The sequence below is a fragment of the Carassius gibelio genome, chromosome A11, assembly GCF_023724105.1.
Source record: "Carassius gibelio isolate Cgi1373 ecotype wild population from Czech Republic chromosome A11, carGib1.2-hapl.c, whole genome shotgun sequence".
In the NCBI taxonomy this organism is placed as follows: domain Eukaryota; kingdom Metazoa; phylum Chordata; class Actinopteri; order Cypriniformes; family Cyprinidae; genus Carassius; species Carassius gibelio.
This window is the reverse complement of record NC_068381.1, coordinates 19,500,236-19,519,208: the sequence shown is the minus strand read 5'-3', so window position 1 is coordinate 19,519,208 and position 18,973 is coordinate 19,500,236. Positions and strand designations below refer to the sequence as shown.

The 18,973-nt window shown below is 38.1% G+C and overlaps 1 protein-coding gene and 1 long non-coding RNA gene across 5 annotated transcripts in view; both read right to left on the bottom strand.

Moving 5' to 3' along the window:
- Positions 1–4,633, bottom strand: part of LOC128022605 (uncharacterized) — a 47,108-nt gene extending 42,475 nt beyond the window's left edge. The window contains exon 1 of the long non-coding RNA XR_008185955.1: positions 4,230–4,633. This is a non-coding gene — a long non-coding RNA (uncharacterized LOC128022605). The remainder of the gene's footprint in view (positions 1–4,229) is intronic.
- An 8,186-nt stretch (positions 4,634–12,819) lies between these two features.
- The window catches only part of LOC128022586 (kinesin-like protein KIF21B), an 81,903-nt gene continuing 75,749 nt past the window's right edge, over positions 12,820–18,973 (bottom strand). For all 4 annotated transcript variants that reach the window (XM_052610285.1, XM_052610289.1, XM_052610286.1 and 1 more), the window contains one exon: positions 12,820–17,070. Coding sequence is in view for 1 of the 4 variants with exons in the window: in XM_052610289.1 (XP_052466249.1) it covers positions 17,022–17,070 (49 nt within the window). In the remaining 3 variants the exon portion in view is untranslated. The remainder of the gene's footprint in view (positions 17,071–18,973) is intronic.

Here is an 18,973-nt window from a genome sequence, read left to right as displayed (position 1 = left end):
AATAAAAGAGGTTAAATTGAAAGACCACCATGTGATCCAAACTCCCACACTGGGTTTTTATTTAGCTTACAAATCGCATAACCGTCACACGACCAGTCAGATGAAATGTAGTCTTTTGACTGGACCTGTGAATGCAAACTGGGTTAAATCCATTATAGATTTAATCTGCTGATCCTCCTCTATGCCACTTTATGACAACAGCTCTCAGCTCAATATGTGACAGGAATGCCAATCGAGGTCTCTAGGGTAAATCAAGCTCTTGATTCATGAAACCTTCATGTTGATGCCTCTTTCTCCTGTTCAGGCTGATATACAGTACGTATGTCAATCCCCAGATCCTCTTTACTTCACAATGTGCTGTATTAGGCATGTTAAAATAGCAGAAAAGATGAAATAACATTATTCTGTAACTCCAGGCTATCAGAGAAAATAAAATGCTGCTTTTCTATGACTCATATAATAAAAGAGTACTGGAGATTAGCCAAAGGATTTCACACTTATTATTCATTGGTATTTTCACACACAGTTTATCCACAAAGGGTCTTACAAATCAGTATCGTCCACTATTTGTAAATGACATGCTGGAGTAGACAAGAAAAGGATAAATGGTCCACAGGTGCAGGCAGTTATAAATCACTGTGTACAAACGACTCATCGCTCTTCCTTTATCTGCAAGTACCTTCAAATCAAGACAAATCATGCTGGGACAAAATAATTGCACTTATCCAGATTCATTTTCATTTAAAGTGCCCTTATTATGGGTAATGAAACGTTCATATTTAGGTTTTGGTCCCCAACAACAGGTAGATATGCATGTGAGGTCAAAAAACACTTTCATTGTCTTATAATATGCATTTATTTTTACCTTACTTGCTCAATGACTCCCAAACAATTTACTCAATGATTAATTTTTCCAAACCCCTACTTTGTGTGACGTTATTTTGCGGTGATTGATCTGATTGGTCTCATTTCATCATGACTGTAATGCCTGATAAAGCAGCGTTTGTAAGCACAGTGCTGCTTAGTTTATAGCGTAACTGGGGAATCCGCAATTTTTTGCTCTCCAAAAGCGACACCTAGTGGCAAACATACTGTATAAAAACATGGACGCAGTGTCTGTGATGTCACCAGGCGGCAAGGAAGTCGACCCGGAAGTTGAAGTCGGCCGCGTGCCGCCGTCTTGTAGCAGAACTTCACTTGCGTTAGCATTCCCATTGACTCCCATTCATTTTGGCGTCACTTTGACAGCGAATAACTTTACATCTGAGGCGTTTAAAGACTCCGTTTGTCCATTATTTATTTCTAAAGATACACGACAATGTATAAAGGGCTCCGTTACCTTCTATGTTACATTATGGCCCCGTAGAAACAGTTTTTGTAAAAAATAGGCTAACGATTGCGTCATAACCACTCGACTCTATGTCGCATTACCGTACAGACAGGAGGAGAAGCTCGCAGGTAATTAAATTAATATGGCGCACTGGAATAACAGTTTAAAATACTATACAAAATAATTAATCAGAATACTTACTCCTGCTCACTCACGCCAAAGAACTCCCCGCTCAAGCTCGCCGTCTCTGCAAGATTAACGATGGCAGTTTGCACACACAGCTACTAGAAGATTTACATCTGTCAGACAGGTTGCTGATGTCATCAAGCTTAGTTTGCGTCAGAAACGGAAGTGCTAAAAAACGCTAAAAATGGGCTTCAATTGTCTCAATTGAGTTCCAATGGGGTCGCTGTGTCCATTTCTTTTACTGTCTAAGGATGTCACCCATAGCTTTCTGAAGGGCATTTTTGAAGCTTAAAGTGGGACGCCATCTTGGTAGCACGTCACCACATGTCTCTCCCTGATAATCGAAAATGGGCAAAAAGGCAGGAGATGGTTGCTGAAGCCACCCCACCTAACTCAACGGCAGTGTCAGCAGTGGCAATCCACCTTTCACGCCCTTAAATGTGCAGATCTATAAGGCTTAATTAGTTTAAACGGATGGGTTTAAAAAAAAAAGTCATCCCCCTCACAGCTGTCATGAATTAGCTATACAGACCAAAATATTTTTTTGAACAAGGCTGTAAATATGATTTTTTTTTTTTTGTGATGTAAAGTTGGCCATTTTAACATGGGGTGTCTATGGGATTGACTCCATTTTGCAGCCAGCCTCTAGCGGCTAGTTGATAAATTACAGTTTGTCACTTCCTTGTTGGCTTCACAAGAGAGAGCGGGAGGTTGCTGCTTGGTGGCAAAGAATAATTGAGCATTTTCTTTCAGACAAATGGGAAAAGCCCAACAAGTGGGCCGGAAATATGTTAATGTTTCATGCGAACGTCAACATGAAACTCTTGGGATTTGTTTTAAAAATGAATTGTTTCAATGATTCAGAGTTGAATCTTTCTTTTGAGAGACAATAACTTTATATACGGTGCACTTTCAGATTTAAAACTTTGCAGTATGTTTTCATTCACTTAGAGCTGTTACACACTGCATGAAAGGAAAATCCATAATGGGGCACTTTAAAATGCAATTAATCATCCCTTAGGAATCTGCCTCATGTATCATCACTCTTATACAATGGAAATCAGATTTTATTTTTTAATAATGTCTTTATACTTGTATTCAACCAATGAACAAATATCTGCCACTTCCTGCACGCCATTTTGCTCACAAAACTAAATATCTGAATGAGTGAAATATTTGATATTAAATTAGTCGCCATTACACAACTGATCAGTTTTCTTTTATATTGCATGTTGATGGAATATTAGGCTGATAAAGTTGAGCTGATATCAGATAAATCAACATCTTCATATGAGATTTACAAATCAAGAACTAAAAGGAAAATTCACTGCTCTGTATGTGATTATAGTAAGATATAGTGTTGACTTCTGAAATATAATATACAGCTGATTACAAACTTCAGAAATTAATATTGTAAGATAGCAAGATAATGTAATTTGGTGTTGGTGAAAAAAAAATGAAAATTTCATTAAATTAAAAAAAATCTTAATCCAAAATTTGTGTAATAATCCCAAATAACTGCCCTTTGATTCCAGTTAGTCTACAGAACTAGGAAAGTTTGTGGTTCAGTAGATATATTTTTGTAATTCTCTGAAGGCAATGACTGCATTTCTGTGATATTTTCCACGTCTCGCTGAAAGTTATTTCTGGTCAAATGAGGAACAAGATGGCTCTGTCTTCAAAGTAGCTGCTGGTATCATGTCGGCTCCCCTTTCAAAAATCGTAATTTAGGTCCACCAAACTTATTTCAACATCTGGCTCAGGCAGCTCTTTTATAATTTAGGAACAGGATCAGTAAAATACGAATTTAAAGAACCAACTTGATATGTTTGTAGTCTGATTACATAATCCAGATAGGTTTAGTCCATTACTACCCAACACAACATTAGAACAAAAGACAGTAAGTAATGCAGATGTCACCCAGCAGTTTGAATCTATATTCAGATCAGTTATGAAAGAGTGTTTACACATGCAGGCAATCAATCAATGAGTGCAGCTACTCAATACAGCTGCTCTTCAACAATATCTAATGAATTCGAGAGAAGAGCAAACAGAGCACATTGTGCATGCATTCATTTACCACAGACCTGCTAGCATCTAGACACAAAAAACACGTGCGTATACACGTATTCCTACCAATAATTTGTGAACGTTTGCATAAATAAATTAATATAATAGTCTTGTGTTTGTGAGAGTACGAGAGGCAAATAAGATGTAGAATGCATGCGCAGTACTGGTTTATGCATATTCTCTGCATACACTACAGTAAATGAGAAATTGTTCAACACTTTTAACACTTTTAACAAGCAGCATTACTTCCTATTCATGCATGCATTGGCTGCCTATAGTGGCAACTATACCCAAAACTTCCTAATTCATAAAAATCCCTTTGAAAACAAGTGCAAATATACATGAAATAAAATAATCTCTAGTAGATTAGACATGTAACGTGTTCTGTCAGTGTTTCAAACGGAGTTTTTTATGCTCTATTATCATTATACGCAACGTTTGCAGATTATAATCATTGAAGTGCCATTCCCGACAGAAGTATGAGTTTTTAAATAACTTCTCTTGGTTAAATTACATCATGAACGAGGCTGGTCTATTCTGAATGATGTTTTATTCTAGCAGAGGCGTAAACGCACGCGCATTTCTTTTTCCTTCAGCCGCGCGCGGTCACAGCGGACGCCGGATTTTTTTTTTTTTTTCTTACCTGCACGAAACTGTGATCTCCACTTTGGTGGCGGGGATGTTCCCCGTCAGCGGGTCGAACTCGTAGACCGAAGCCATGTCCCCGAGTTTGTCCATGATGTCTCCCTCCATGAGCGCCCGCGGCTCGGGGCAGGTCCACGGCTCGCGCAGCCTGGCCCCACGGACGCTTTCACGGTCCCGCTCGGACCAACCCGGAGTTAACAAGGCCAGGGTATTAATGAAGAGCCGCCCTACGACTCAAGAAACTTGAATGGCGTTAAAGTCGGGGAAAAGTCGCTTAAACCTGCTCTGGAGATCCGGGTGGTCACCAGAGAGAGAAAGATCTCCTCTGCACATCAAGCGCTCGACATGTGCGCTCGTGAAGAGCATCCAGCGCTCTCCAGCCCTGCCCCACTATCTCCAACACGCCCATGCGTACTACTGCGACCTCCACTTACTCAGGCGATGTCCTTATAGAGCTGAATGGGGGTTGAACTGAATAAAATCATGTTTTGCCAAAAGATATCCTTTTAATGTATATATGAAATCAACACGACATGGGAGTAAGTGCTTTTACACGTTTTATCATGGGGAAGGGGTGTTCTCGGGCAAACCTAATAATTTAATACATATTATTATTAATATTTTTGAAAAAACATCTGAATTAAATAAATCATTCTAAAAAAAAATGAAATAAATAAATAAATATAGTTATATTAAAACATGTGTCTTATAGTTGCTATAATGTTTCCATAGCAACTTGGCACATTAACGCAGAATTCAGCTCGTGTGTGTGTGTGTGTGTGTGTGTGTGTCTGCTCATCCAATCAGAATTTAGTGTTGGAGCTATCCAGATCATATATATATATATATATATATATATATATATATATATATATATATATATATATATATATATATATATATATATATATATATATATATATATATTCCCTCTCCTTGTCTTACACTTGGATATATTGTTCTTCCCTACATTATTTAGTATTTACATTGTATGTTAATCTATTGCAGATTCCCCATCTGATGCAAACACTCCTCTATTGAGTCTGATTCTGTGCTGATGAAAGTGGTGAGGTACCTCTGTAATATTCACCACTATTCTCTGTTGCAGAGGACAGATGTGTAATTCTCCCAAAATACAATCGTAATATGAGGGGGAAAGAGATTTGGAATAGTTATAATGATGTATTTAAGTAAAAAGTAACACTAAGGTTTCCTCCTCCTCCTCCTCCTCCTCCTCCTCCTCCTCCTTCTTCTTCTTCTCTATTTCATGATTAATGCACCAGGGTGATAAGAAATTAAATAGCACTATCTATTACATTAGTAATCAAAAGCATCAAGTCACTTTTCCAACAAACATCAAAAGATTCATTACGAATTCACTCTGTTTTAGTGTAAAAATGCAAAGCTCTGACCTAGAATTGTAGGAATGTGTATCAATTCAGCACCACCATGTGTGGACAGCTCCCAAGAGTCAAAGTGAACAAGTTCAGTATGTTTCAGCAGACGTGTTGAATAACAGCTCAACAACAGAACATCTGGCCATTATTTGGACTTTTTCCTGTTGCCTAAAAGCCCAATGTTCAATGCTTGTTTAAAAACCTCTTATGCATTATAATAATAATGATGTGGCTAATCTGTTTCTTTTTAACGGAGAAAAAAAAACATGCAATTAACATGCCCTTTCTTTTAAAAGGAAGGTAGTGCACATTGTTATTATTTTCAGTACTCTGACTGCATCAGCATTTTTTGGAACCAAATAACCATTTCCAAGAAACACCAGTGCACACAAATACATGTACTAATTCAGTAAATTCACACAAAGTTCTGCCATGCTACATTTGTTGCTGTGAGTAGTGTCTCAATCCTTGCAGCCACATCTTTTTCCCTCAGGATGCAAGTCTATTTAAAGCAAAAGCAATCGTTTTCATCCCTTTTTCTTGGATGACTTAAGTAGAGTGGTCTTAAGCTCCTGGGTAAGAGGCAGGCGCCACATTGGAGACCAATGGTCATGGAAACAGACTCACACTGGCACCACGTCCACCCTCACGTCCCCTTCCCCTACCGACTGAGTCATGATTGTAAAAGCAACTCTAAAGCAAGCGGGCATCCGGATGGGAGTGGGTGGACACGAGGATGCACAGATGTGCCTCTGATTTTCAGGTCTAATTGAGCCTCTTGTGGTACTTTCAACACCACAGCAATGTGCATTCCCATATTCAACTTTGACCCTGTGACAAATACTAATTAACACCCAGTGCCAACAAAAAACACTTTAGGGGATCAGAAGGCAATGCCAGGGTGAGGAAGGCACATGAATCTGGATAACCGCACTGGTAAGCGGGACCAGTGAACTCACCAGATGTGAAGGCAAAGCTGCCACGGAGAACAAAGACAGGAAAAAATAATGTTTTCCATAATGTCAGCCAAACTGCACCATTCACTGTGATTTGGGGCTTTAATTACTGTGTTTCTCTCACATTGCGTCAAAGGAGCCAGAAATAGGCCTATTTGGGCGCAATTAAATGCAGGGAATTGAAGGGGTAAGATCCAAATGAAGACCCTTGCAAGGTCTTGATAAGATGATTAATACGGGGGTGAAAAAGTCCAGGGGGTCAAATACAGACAGGCTTATACTTCCCATCCCGCTCGGCATCTAAGACAGAATTTGTGTGACATCACATGTTACTGTAGTGCCATCTTTTAAACAGGAGTCTAAGCTTACAATCTATCAGCTCACAGGAGCTCAAAAGGCCATCAGCTGCGAGCAAACTGCTGGCAAACACTCATGAATAAATTCCATCTCCACCGCCAACATCAATTTTTACATCTTTTTTCCCACCCACCAGTTTGTTTTCCAGTCCCCGTTGAAGAATAGAGGTGGTTGAGGACTTTCTCAAAGCAGTCCGTTCCTACGGCCTAATCTCTGCCTAACACAGTACGCTAGACTCATCCAAGCATGTTTTGGAAGCTGGGGACTCTCGGCTGTATCCTTTCATGTGTTTGATGCTAATACTAGCACTGGCTCCTTCTCAAACTCCATTAGAGAGTAAAGGTCACTCTCTGGGGGCTTCCTGATGTTGGGAGAGGAACTTGCACTTCGGTCTTTGATAACATGCCTGCACATGTTATCTCGGCAAGAAGGTAATGTTTTACCTCAGTTGCCGGATGAAAGGTCGAAGGAAGTGCCGTCATTATATCACGTCCCCCACTGGCTGCGACGCATTCATACGGGAGACGGCTCTCGAGAGTTGGCACCATGGTAGACCTAGCTTTCTACCCAGCTGTGGCACTGATCTATTTCTTTGGCGTGTTTCAGGGAAACAAGGATGGCCGTGTGGATTTGCCTGACAGCGCTTCGGTCAATGTCTTCTGCCTGTTCGTGCTGATTCAGCCATTGTGTTTGATTATAGGTGGATACACGGGGATGGCCACCTATTTGATTTCTGCATACATATCCTACAACGCCCTGCCCTGGAAAAAACCATCAGCTGGTCAGCAGGAGGATACGGAGAAAAGAAAGAAGAAAAAGAAGACAAAGACTAATTAAGACACTCTTAATTAAGACTTCAAACAACAGCTTTGCGTAGGCGGGAGCAATTTGCAAATGCGGAGCCATGTGCTAGATCTCAAGCGTTTTGCAAGATCGCTGTACTTTTAATGAAGAGGATAATGATTACTTTACTATAAAGAAAATGCTTTGCATTCCTTGCATGCGTATCTGGATGTTCATTGTTGTTTTTTTCCCCTCAGCTGTAAATTTCAACCTTTGGTCTAATGACATATGGAAAGCAGAATCTCTGTTTACTTAAGGAGAAACAGGAAGACGTTATTGGGATGAGTGTTGGTTTGAGTTTGTGTCGTTGATCGACAGCATTGGATCAATGGACTGGCTGCCTCTTTAAATGCCACTTTTACAATGTAGTTACATGCCATCCTGTAAAGACTCTAACAAAAAGTGGTAGCAATTTGCAACAAAGTGATGACTTCGATCTCTGTTCAAACTGCAAGAAAATTTTCCATACCTGACTTTAGCTTCTCGTATATCATGTATATATTTCAAGTCTGATCAAGAATGGCTTGCTCCCTGTAAAATTCAGGCTTTGATGCACTTAATTTAAAATCTGTTTGTTTTTCTTCTCTATGAATTTATGAATGTGCCAGAATGAACTGGAATTATGCGCTAAATTAAAAAGACAGATTTTTAGATGTACATACATAATATCCATCATATGTATAATATATTTTAATGCATAATAATATTTAAACTTTTAAATTTCACCTGTGTATGTTGTTTGTTTTATTATTAATAAAAAATAAAAAAGGAAAAGCACTAGCAGTTGCAGCAAAAACCAGTTCTTGCACTGCAAATATAATTTTCACTATTTCTGTGCTAAAATTGCATGCATATGTAATTAAAAAAATGTAATAATAAGGTTTTTTATTATTTTCTATTGTATTATACTTAAAATAAAAAATAAAATGATAAAAAAAAAAATTCAAAAATGCATTGAAAATTTCTCTTCATTTTCCCAAATGGAATAGATAAATCATATGATATGCTGACATCCATCTCTATGTTTTGCATCACATGATCTGGAATTAAAGATAACTATAGGTAAACTGCACATATGTGTGATGCAGTTTGGAATAAGTGTTAAGTTATATCCAAATCTCTCCTCCACTCTGCTCTCCTCTATCGCCATTTGTCTCTCTCCAACACTTTTTCACGCTTCGTTTTTTTTTAACTCTCAGCCTGCAGCTTTGTTTTCAGTAGAGAAGCCTCTTGCAGACTGTGTGAAAGCGGGTCATCAGCGAGCACACAGTCTAGTGCAGAGCAGAGACGACGGTCCCCCTGCGGTGAGCTCAATGAGCCCTGGCCTCTCTGCACCCAGCGATCACTGCGAAGCCACCTCTGACAGGCTCTCATTATCACCCCTCGGCAGACTCCGCAGGAAGCAGCGGTGCCCCTGAGAGCACGGGGAGTGAAGACCTCCTCAGCACCGCAGCTCGAGGGGTTCAGAACCACCGCCAATGGGTGGGACTGCCAAAAAATGGCAGATGTGCCTCAGCAAGATATGCAGAGATGAATGAAAGGCTTGTGCTAATGTCTGACTGCATGTGTCATGTCTCCTCCAGAGCATATTAAGCATTTCCTGGCAAGTCTCATAGTCATAGACTATAGTCACATAATTTAAGCATATAATGGCTTAATAGACTAGTTTTCAACCTTATTTATTTACCCATATGTCATTCCAAACTCATTTCTTTTATTCATAAATCTCAAAATGATTGACTCTTTACCACATGAACGTGAATGGAGACTGTGCCTGCCAAGCTCTGACATGGACTACTTTTAGGATATTTCAGAGGATCTTTTATCGTCGTGACTCATATCACAAACATTCAGAAGCCAGACAATAACTTTGAGTGGCAAACAAAAAGATTTAAAGAGTCATTCACTGAAAATGTTGCCCTCTGCATTGATTCAAAAAAGGCATCATGTGGCAATATTTCTTTATTTCTTTAGACAATGACCACAATTTATGTCTGTTTCAGATTGAAGTTCAGATGAAAATGTCCTTTAACAAAGGTTTTTGACTTTTGTCAATGATAAGGATGTTCATAATACTGTTTATTAAATTAATTAAAACACTTGTGAAGTAAGATTTTAACCATGGAGTTCTTTTTATTTTATTTTATTTTTTAATTTTATTTCTTTAAATAAGTCTATGAAACAAATACAATAATCAATAATATTTGGGATTTATCTGTATGAACTGAAGTGCTTTGCTGCCGGGTTGAATATGTTGCTTTCACATGCAAACAGAGATTTCCTGGAGGACTTCAGGTTCATTCTTGTCCATTTCTGATTCGGAAATAAATGCTATCTTTACTGAGTAAAATACATAGAATATGAATCAAATTATTTTTTACATGCATAAATGTACATTACTGTATACATTTATACGACAAGAGAAAGCAATGTAGATGTGGTGAAAAACGAATCAAACTAAACAGTCACTACAGCAATGCATCCCTTTTCTGCCATGTTGAAAGTTTATGGCTCACACGACTCATGAGACACAGTTCATACCCAATTTGTAACGAGGTCAGTTAGTTCACCATTAATGCCTAATTTTCTAACTCGTATTTATGATACCTCCATAATTATGATTCACGAGTAACCTTGAACTAAGTTACATATTAGTCAGCACACTAAAACATGAATAACTAAAAATGCGTAGTAAAACAAATTCACAAGGACAGTTTTCATGTTGCTTTTTTAAAATTATTTTTAAAATGTAAACTTTAAATTAATATTAAACCGATCAAATTAACAAAACCATTTAATTAGTTAAACTAAAACCAATCTATGAGTTAACCAAACACTCAATTTGGAGAACATTTTTGTAATCAATCAATAAATAAATACAAATAATGAGGAGGCTGCTTCCTATTTCATTTAATAGGGAGTGAAGAATGGAGAACACAGTGCCTAACTTGACCTACTTTAACATGGCTTCGAGAAGATTTGGTGCTTATGTTGTCATTTTGGAGCATTATAATCAGTATCTCTGTTCACTTTTATTACTGTAAATTGGCGGTCTGTACATTCTTCCCTCTGTGTTACACCGTGGAAATCAAGTCACATGGGTTTGGACGGAGAATTGGAGGAAAGGGAGGGTGTGATGGAAGATGTTTGTGAAAGAACCCATATCGCCTCAGTCATATGTTGTTGCCACTCGTCCATCATCATCCTACAGTCCTTCTGAGGAAAGGAAGACAAGCACAGCCTCAGCAGTTAATGATGGTGATTTACACGTGAAATGAAGATGTATGACTGCCGTTTAAATTGCATTGGTTTTCCGGAAAGCTTTATCTCCCCCTGCACTCTGTAACAACATCAGGGGCCGTTCGGCTGAGTCAGTGTTCAGACGCAGTCAATATAACGTTGTTACGAATACATTTTTGTCACCGTTCTGTTTTGCTAAATGTTTTTGCAAGTTCAAACTTTCGACATTTTCAGAGACATCCGCTGGGAAACTGAAACCTCGATCAATCCCTACTAGAAATGTCACATCCGAGTCTTTTGTCACCATTAGAAAGGAAAATATCACAGTTTCTGTGATGAATAAGGGTTTTCCCTTCAAGGTTTGTACATGGCCTGAATGGCAGTCTGTACATTATGCTGTATCTGTGATGAAAACAGTCATGTCCACATGATCATTATTAGCATCTTTTATACTTACATTTGATATTTTACACACGTACACGTGCATGAATCTGCAAAAAAAAATGCTACTTTAAAATTGGATGGATAGAGGGATAGGTTCTAAATTCTAAAGTAAAACAGGAACCATTCACTGTTCAGAAGAACAATGCAATTTGATTAAAAGTTGACTTGAGGAGGGAAAACTCGCAGTGCAGTAAATCATAGGATGCTCAGGTAAAAAGATCTCAAAGGCTTTAAAATGGCAACAAAAACCCGAAACGTGGAAGAAAAAGTGTCTATTGTTGAAACGGATCGAAGAATAGTCAGAATGGCAACGATCCAGCCAATCATCACCTCCAGAAAGATCAAAGATGATCTATAATTACTGTACCTGTAAGTACTGTTAGAGTCAGAAGATGTTTGATCGAAGCTAAGCTGTGAGCAAGAAACACCACTGTTGAAAAAAAGACGTGCAAAATCTGTTCAAATGGACAAGGAACACATCAGCTGGCCCAAAGAGAAATAGTGTAATATTCTGTGGACTGATGAGAGTAAAATTGTTCTTTTTGGATCTAGTGGACATCGACAGTATGTCAGACGACCGTCAGAAACTGAAATCAAGCCTCGGTACATTGTGAAGACTATGAAGCGTGAATGTGCAAAAATCATGTTATGGGGATGCTTTTCATACGGTGTTGGGCCTGTTTATCTTATACCAGTTATCATGGATCAGATTGAATACATAAATATAATTGCTTGAATAATTACTCTGTTATTGTCCTCTTGCATTATTGGCAACCTCTTTTCCTGTTAAGCTCTGTAAAGCTGCTTTGACAATCAGTATCATATAAAGCGCTATACAAATAAAGGTGACTTGACTTGACATTATTAAGTTTAGGATGCATTTTTATTTATTTTGTAACTTTTGATTGTGAGGTGAAATGTGCACTGACAGGTTCATGCGATTCCCCCCTTCCGTAGTGCGCTGTGTGTGATGACAGCAAGCCGCTGATTCTATACGGACAGATCATTTCTTCAGGGTCATCACAGACAGGAAACGAGGAAGGAACTCAACCCTAATTCTATCTCCGAGATAAACAGCAAGAAAACAGCCCAAGAGATTGAGAATGAACTCCTGCCACTGGTGAAAAGGAATTGAAAACACAGCAAAAATATTTCAGAATTTTTCATTTATTTTTCTGGAGGAACGCTTTGAACCGTTATTAAATAAAACCTGTACAGTATATACAGTCAGATATTTTACACCCAGTTTGGTTGCATGCACATGTAACAAAAAGAAAGAAACTCTGTACAATCATTTACATTGGAGGAGGAGTCAATGCGATTAAAGGCACCTGTAACCATTTTTGGTGTGTGTGTGTATATATATATATATATATATATATATATATATATATATATATATATATATACACGCCCCGATGCACTTCACCTGCTCCTGAATATCAATAAACCGCCAACTTCACTTGGTGTTACAGCAGAACGGCTCTAAAATGACTGATTGGTCTGTCAAGCCTTTAATTTCAGCCTCTTTTTCTCTATTACTTAAATGCCTTTTCTAATCTGCGTATTAATTGCCTACCTGGGTTGCCAGGTAACTAAAAAGCACCCCATTGAAACCCTTTTTTTTCTTCCACAAAACAGGGATTTAACAGCAGCATTTCGCAATGGCATAAGAGTGAGGTAAGACTGCGATTCACCCCAGGAGAGACAGAGAGGGGTTAAGGCAGCTGGGGCAACAGTAGCAACCTGCTTACCTTTGGCATCACAGAGAGGCAAAGCCACAAGTTAGCACTACGCTGATCAATAAACAGGTGTCAACAGAAAAGCTTTCCTCTGAGATTGTATACAGATGTAGAAGCTTATACAACCATGCATCACTGGCCAAGAATATAAAATATAAGCAGCGTTATGCTACAGCACTAAAAGTACCACTGGTAAACTACTGCTGTGAAGCTGAATGCATAAGAAAGATAAACCCCCGAAGCTTCAGGTACTGTGCATTGAAAGTTAAGACCGACTTTAAGCTGAGCACCAGGAATTGCAGGCCACTGATTGACATGGCTGTAAAAAAAAGTGTCAGTTTAAGGTGTATTTAAGGTTTAACTGTCAATCTCAGAAGCAATGTGCTTTCAGACCCAATGAAGAAATAAGTGAGAGGCTGAAATTTTCAGTGTTGTTATGGAATTGAATTTGCAAACCAATTTCACAGTCTTTAAGTCCTAGCAATACCAAGCACATTCTGACAAGCTGTCTTACCAAGAATTTTACAGTGGTACCAAAAATCTTTCTAAATTCTATTCAAAGCAATGCTTTTTCATTTCAAAAATGAAATGAGTTAAAGACGCACAGTCTTTTGTAAACTCACTAGTGAGGGGCACTTATTACAGAAACAAACAGAATTATAGAAACTGTACGGAAAATAATTGTGTAAATTCTTGCGTTATGTACTGTAAACTGCAACTATGCAATAAATTCAAAAACATTTTTACGAACAACATTCGCAGAAATTCATTTAACTCTTGTTTTTCGAATGAGGCGGGGGGGTTTTTTTCATTTAAACATGACACCAGTATAAATGCACAATATTGCAATAAGTGATCCAATGGGAGGTAATGTAGGACAATTATTTAGTGATTATTTAAATCAAACTTTGGCAACACGTTTGACGCTGTACATTTTGATCTCACTTTAAGAACAAAACAGACGCAAATAAAAAAAAAGATGCAAGATGGTACAAAGCAAAATTTCACACAGTTTTCAAAACAAATGTCCTTTGAAGTAGATGCTCTGATCATTATTTAATAAATATGGCCTTATTTTAAAAGACTTCACAGAAAAGTGTTATATATATACAACTGTATTACTCGTTCCAAATGTATCATTTGGTAAAAAACTGCTTATATTGTTAATAGTTCTACATTCTAGAATCATAAACCCAAATATAATCACAACGAGGATGACATACCGGCTTAAAGATGGTGTAGTACACACAGACTCAATTTACTGTTAAATTTAAAGAGATATATATATAGTGCCAACCACTGGTAGAAACCTATTAACCTAAAGGTTAAGGAAGCCCATACTGCATTCTTCCTTATGAATATTAATGTATGCATATGAGCTTTACAGTATGCAAATGACTCCAGCCTAAGACTCATCCTTAGAAATGCGATATATAACCACTGTATAGTAGCTTTAAATGACTGACAGCAGCTTTGCGACATCACATTGTCTTCAAAAAAGGGGAAAAATCGAACTCAAAAAGGGTAACTTGCAAATTAGTTAAAATCTCTTTTCGTAGCTTGGGAATCCTGCTGCACTTGACGTGTGATTATCCATTCTGTGGGTCCTTCATCACATAAACCACATCTCTCGTCTGTAAATAAGGCTCGTATATGCGGCTGAATTCAGGTGGTGAATTGCCAAGGGCCATCCAAAAAATGTTGTGCAGATAAGAGTGATAGATATGTTTCATTAAAAAAGACTGTAAATCTAGGAAAGCCTGAGAAGGGAACAGCGCGTGGCACAGCAAGATTGATGGTGTTAAAATAAACAAAGCTGCATGTGTTCTAGCAAAACAAGCTCGCTGACGCCCACGAACCCCCATCAGGCACGTCGTATCCTCCGATGCAGAGGAGGCTGCTTCCTATTTCATTTAATACGGAGTGAAGGATTGGAAAACACGGTGCCCAACTTGACCTACTTTAACACTGCGGTCTTTAAAATGCTTGATGCTCGTTCAAAAGTGTGATAGCGGAGAAACAGCGATGGCTGATGTTAATGTTTAACTTATTATGGTGTCTTAAAGGGGTAAATTGTGTGAAAAATTTAGATTTTGCAATAATTTACTTAACTTCATGTTGTCCCAAACTTATGAATTTCTTTCTTCATTGGAACACAGAAGGAGAAGCTTAGCAGATTGTTCCAGCTGCTCTTATCCAGATTGACAATGAATGGGCAAAATCAAGAGCAAAAATTACAAAACAAGCATAAAAACATAATCCAAGTAGTCCAACGTTATATATATAATTTGCATACTTGAATACACAGTACACTGACAAGAATAAGAGGTGAGATGATTTTTATTGAATAATAAATTACATTTTAAATAATTTTTTGTGTGTGTGGCTCCAGAAGATTTGGAATATAGAACACCCATATTATATACTATTTTTGTGGTGTTTTGGGAGATTTTTGAAGCTCAAAATATCCATCTCCATGTACCTTCATTTCTATGGAAAAGAGCAGTTTGAACAATCTTCTAAACTACTACTTCTGTTCCACTGCAGAAAGGAAGCCATTAAGGTTTAGAGTATTCAAATATTTTCATTTTTAAGGTGAACTGTGAACTGAAAAATCTAAATGCTGAGGACCAGAAATAAATGATCAGTAGCCGTTGTGCAAATTCTTTAACACTTCTGTTTTAAAGTGTTATTAAGGGTACCCATAATACAGGAAAACTAATGGGCAAAACAAAACGTCCCAATTTTCATCCAACATTCCAGCGTTAGATTGTCTGAAATTCGTACCAGGACTGTGTCCAGCACCATGAAACTGCTTCCTTTTCTACTCTCCTAAGGGGATCGCTGCCTTTCAGTCAGATGCTTGAGCCTGAGGTAACAACTAACTCTGCCTAAAACTGCCTGCTAGTGTCACTAAACTCAATCCCCTGATGAGTTAGGCTTATTACATAGGCAGACTCTCAAAAATGCCCACTCAGCAGACTCTCAATAACCGCTTTACACTTCTGAGACCTCCAGCCACACATCTAGAAGACAATAAAGCTGGAGTCCTGACATCTGCAAGAAGCCAGAACCAGTGGAGGTTTAGCATACAAAATCTCATTTTAAACCTGAGGTAGAAAACATAAAATTCACAGCAGGATGGAGCGGATGAGTTTAAAAGGAAAGGACGTGGATCAGCTGTACGGTGCTTGGCTGCGGTTTAGGGGAGTTTACGGAAGCCATTAGTTATCTGAAATGTCCAGAGGAAGGCATTGAAAAACATTGTGGTCCTTTATATTGCACAATGTTTCAAGGGAATGTGGGACTGCATCTGCTCATTCTTAGTAAACACAAAAGGTGCCAATCTTCTGGATACTGAGAAAAAGTGATTCAGTCTCTGATACTACGTCGAAGCTAAAATCATATGGCTCTCTAGGAATTACAAAAAAGACTTTGAAGTGACTCCATCACATGATAAATATTCAGAGGTAAACTCAGCAGCTACAGACGAAGTCACCTCTGGGACAGGAAGTGCAGAAGGACGCTTCACTGTACAGATAATACAGTTCAGGCATCACCAGAATGGCACCATAAAAACATCCAGAAGAAAGCATCTGGCAGTTCCTCAGACACATATGATCATTGTATTCCTCAGAACAGACTCCGTTTTCAACTTTGCACCATCTCCGTAAAACTGGCCGTCTGGAGAGAGAAGGCTGACCCATGGACTCATCGCCAAGGTCGGTTTCAGACACCTAAAGCTGTGGTGTCCAATTAGCCGACAGCCCAGAAAGGCTCCACTGATAGAACCGTTCCAACTGGAGGATCGTCACCTCTTCTTCCCCATCTTCGGATTCCAGATCTTTACTCTCATGTCACTGTGGGATGGAAGAAACAAAAAAAAAGGAGACATAAAATGAGAGGTGGAGGAGATGCACAAGGCCAGTAATCAGAAAGACAGACACACTCGGTTGTCTGAATCTTCAGACACATCACAGTAGCTCCTCACATTGAAGAGATGGCACAAACATCAAAACCAGGAGTTCACAAAGCGAAGCGCCACAGTCCCCGCTCCTCTCACCAATTAGGTGCATGCACCGCTTTATCCCAATAAAAATCAAAACCCCGCTGTGTGAACCAGCCCACAGAACCGCATGCTCGTATCTTAACGAACACACTCGATCTCTGAAGAAAAAGATCGCAGTGGGGCGCAAATGAATGGGTCTTTAGGTTGAGATAAAGTTCAAAATAAGTTCTTCACAAAAAAAAATGAATTCACCTGAAAAGCAAAACTGTATAAGATGAGAAAATTATTAGTAAAAAAAAAAATTATGTAAGTTTTTCCTAACCTAATGTTTTTTTCTGTTTTATGCATTAATCATACACAATTTTATGTGGTTTGCGCATGAAGGTTTTAGCCCAAATTTCTAGGTCTTGCAGTAGGAAAAGCACTTCAGTTTCGAAGTAACTTATGACAATTTCTAAACCGCAATAATGAAATGGATCCCAGTGAAACAGCACCAAGTCTTGCGGGGCGTTGAGGTAGGATGTATCTTGTGGTTCCTAGACCTTAACTAGAACCAATTAAACAGATTTACACCACTGGTGTTGAATGCAATTAAAAGTTGCAACAGGCTTTTATTGCTCTCTAAAAGATGAGCCACTTGAGTGCATTGAAATGAAACTATGAATAGAGTCTTATTTGTACAATTTTCCTTTACTGGCCCGAAGTGAAAGAGCTAAAGGAGAGTTCTGTGGGATCAAACACCTGAAAAGAAGTCGGCCTATGAAATGAAACTGTATGAGAGCTGGAAGCAGAGAGATGATGCACACAGAGAAAGATGATATACAATTGACAGAGTGAGAAATAATTGACAACAACAAAATGCCACAGTTGAGCGGTGTAGTTTATTCTCAGACACTCTGTGGCTCATGTCCCCTCAAGCACATTCGAAACGCCGCCGCTCGGCTCGTCTTTAACCTTCAGGAACTGTCACACATTTGCTCAAGTATCTGCACTGACTGCCAGGAGCCGCCAGAATCAATTCCTGTTTGTAAATGTCCTGGTCAACCACTAACCTGCAGTAAACGGCCTTACATGTCCCTACTGTACTCTCTTCATAGCCCAGAGACATCATTTAAAGAATCTGAATTTAAATGAATCAATGAAAAATAATAATAATAATAATGATAATAGCAAAGAAATAGTAGCAAAAAATATCTTTATATATATATATGCTACTTTAGATCAAATATTATTATAAATAAAAATATATTTGTATATTATGAAAAGAATTGCACACATATACATACATAAATACATATATATATATATATATATATATATATATATATATATATAATTGTGTGTATTTCTTAATCAATGACTCATTTTAAACATTCATCAATTCATAATAAAAATTACTTGTATATAATTAACTAATGGGTAAGTGTTCGTTTATTATGTACTTTTTTTGGAAATAATCACTAACATTCACATTATCTGTGACAGACTGGGTAATAAATTTCCAGTCAAGCTCTAATCTTATCTGTCAATAAAATATTGTAGACCTTTTACTAACATTTACAGCACACAAACTTCTGCAGAAACAGCTCCTTCAGTCTTGCACGTTCTAGTTTTTTCATTCCACTTTTTCAATGTAAAGATGACATCAGATACAGATACCTTCGCGCTTGATTTAATAAATCAAGATCTCATGAATTACTCTGCTGGAACAGTTTCATTCTCATGTATTTATCCTGGTCTATTTTACATTTTTG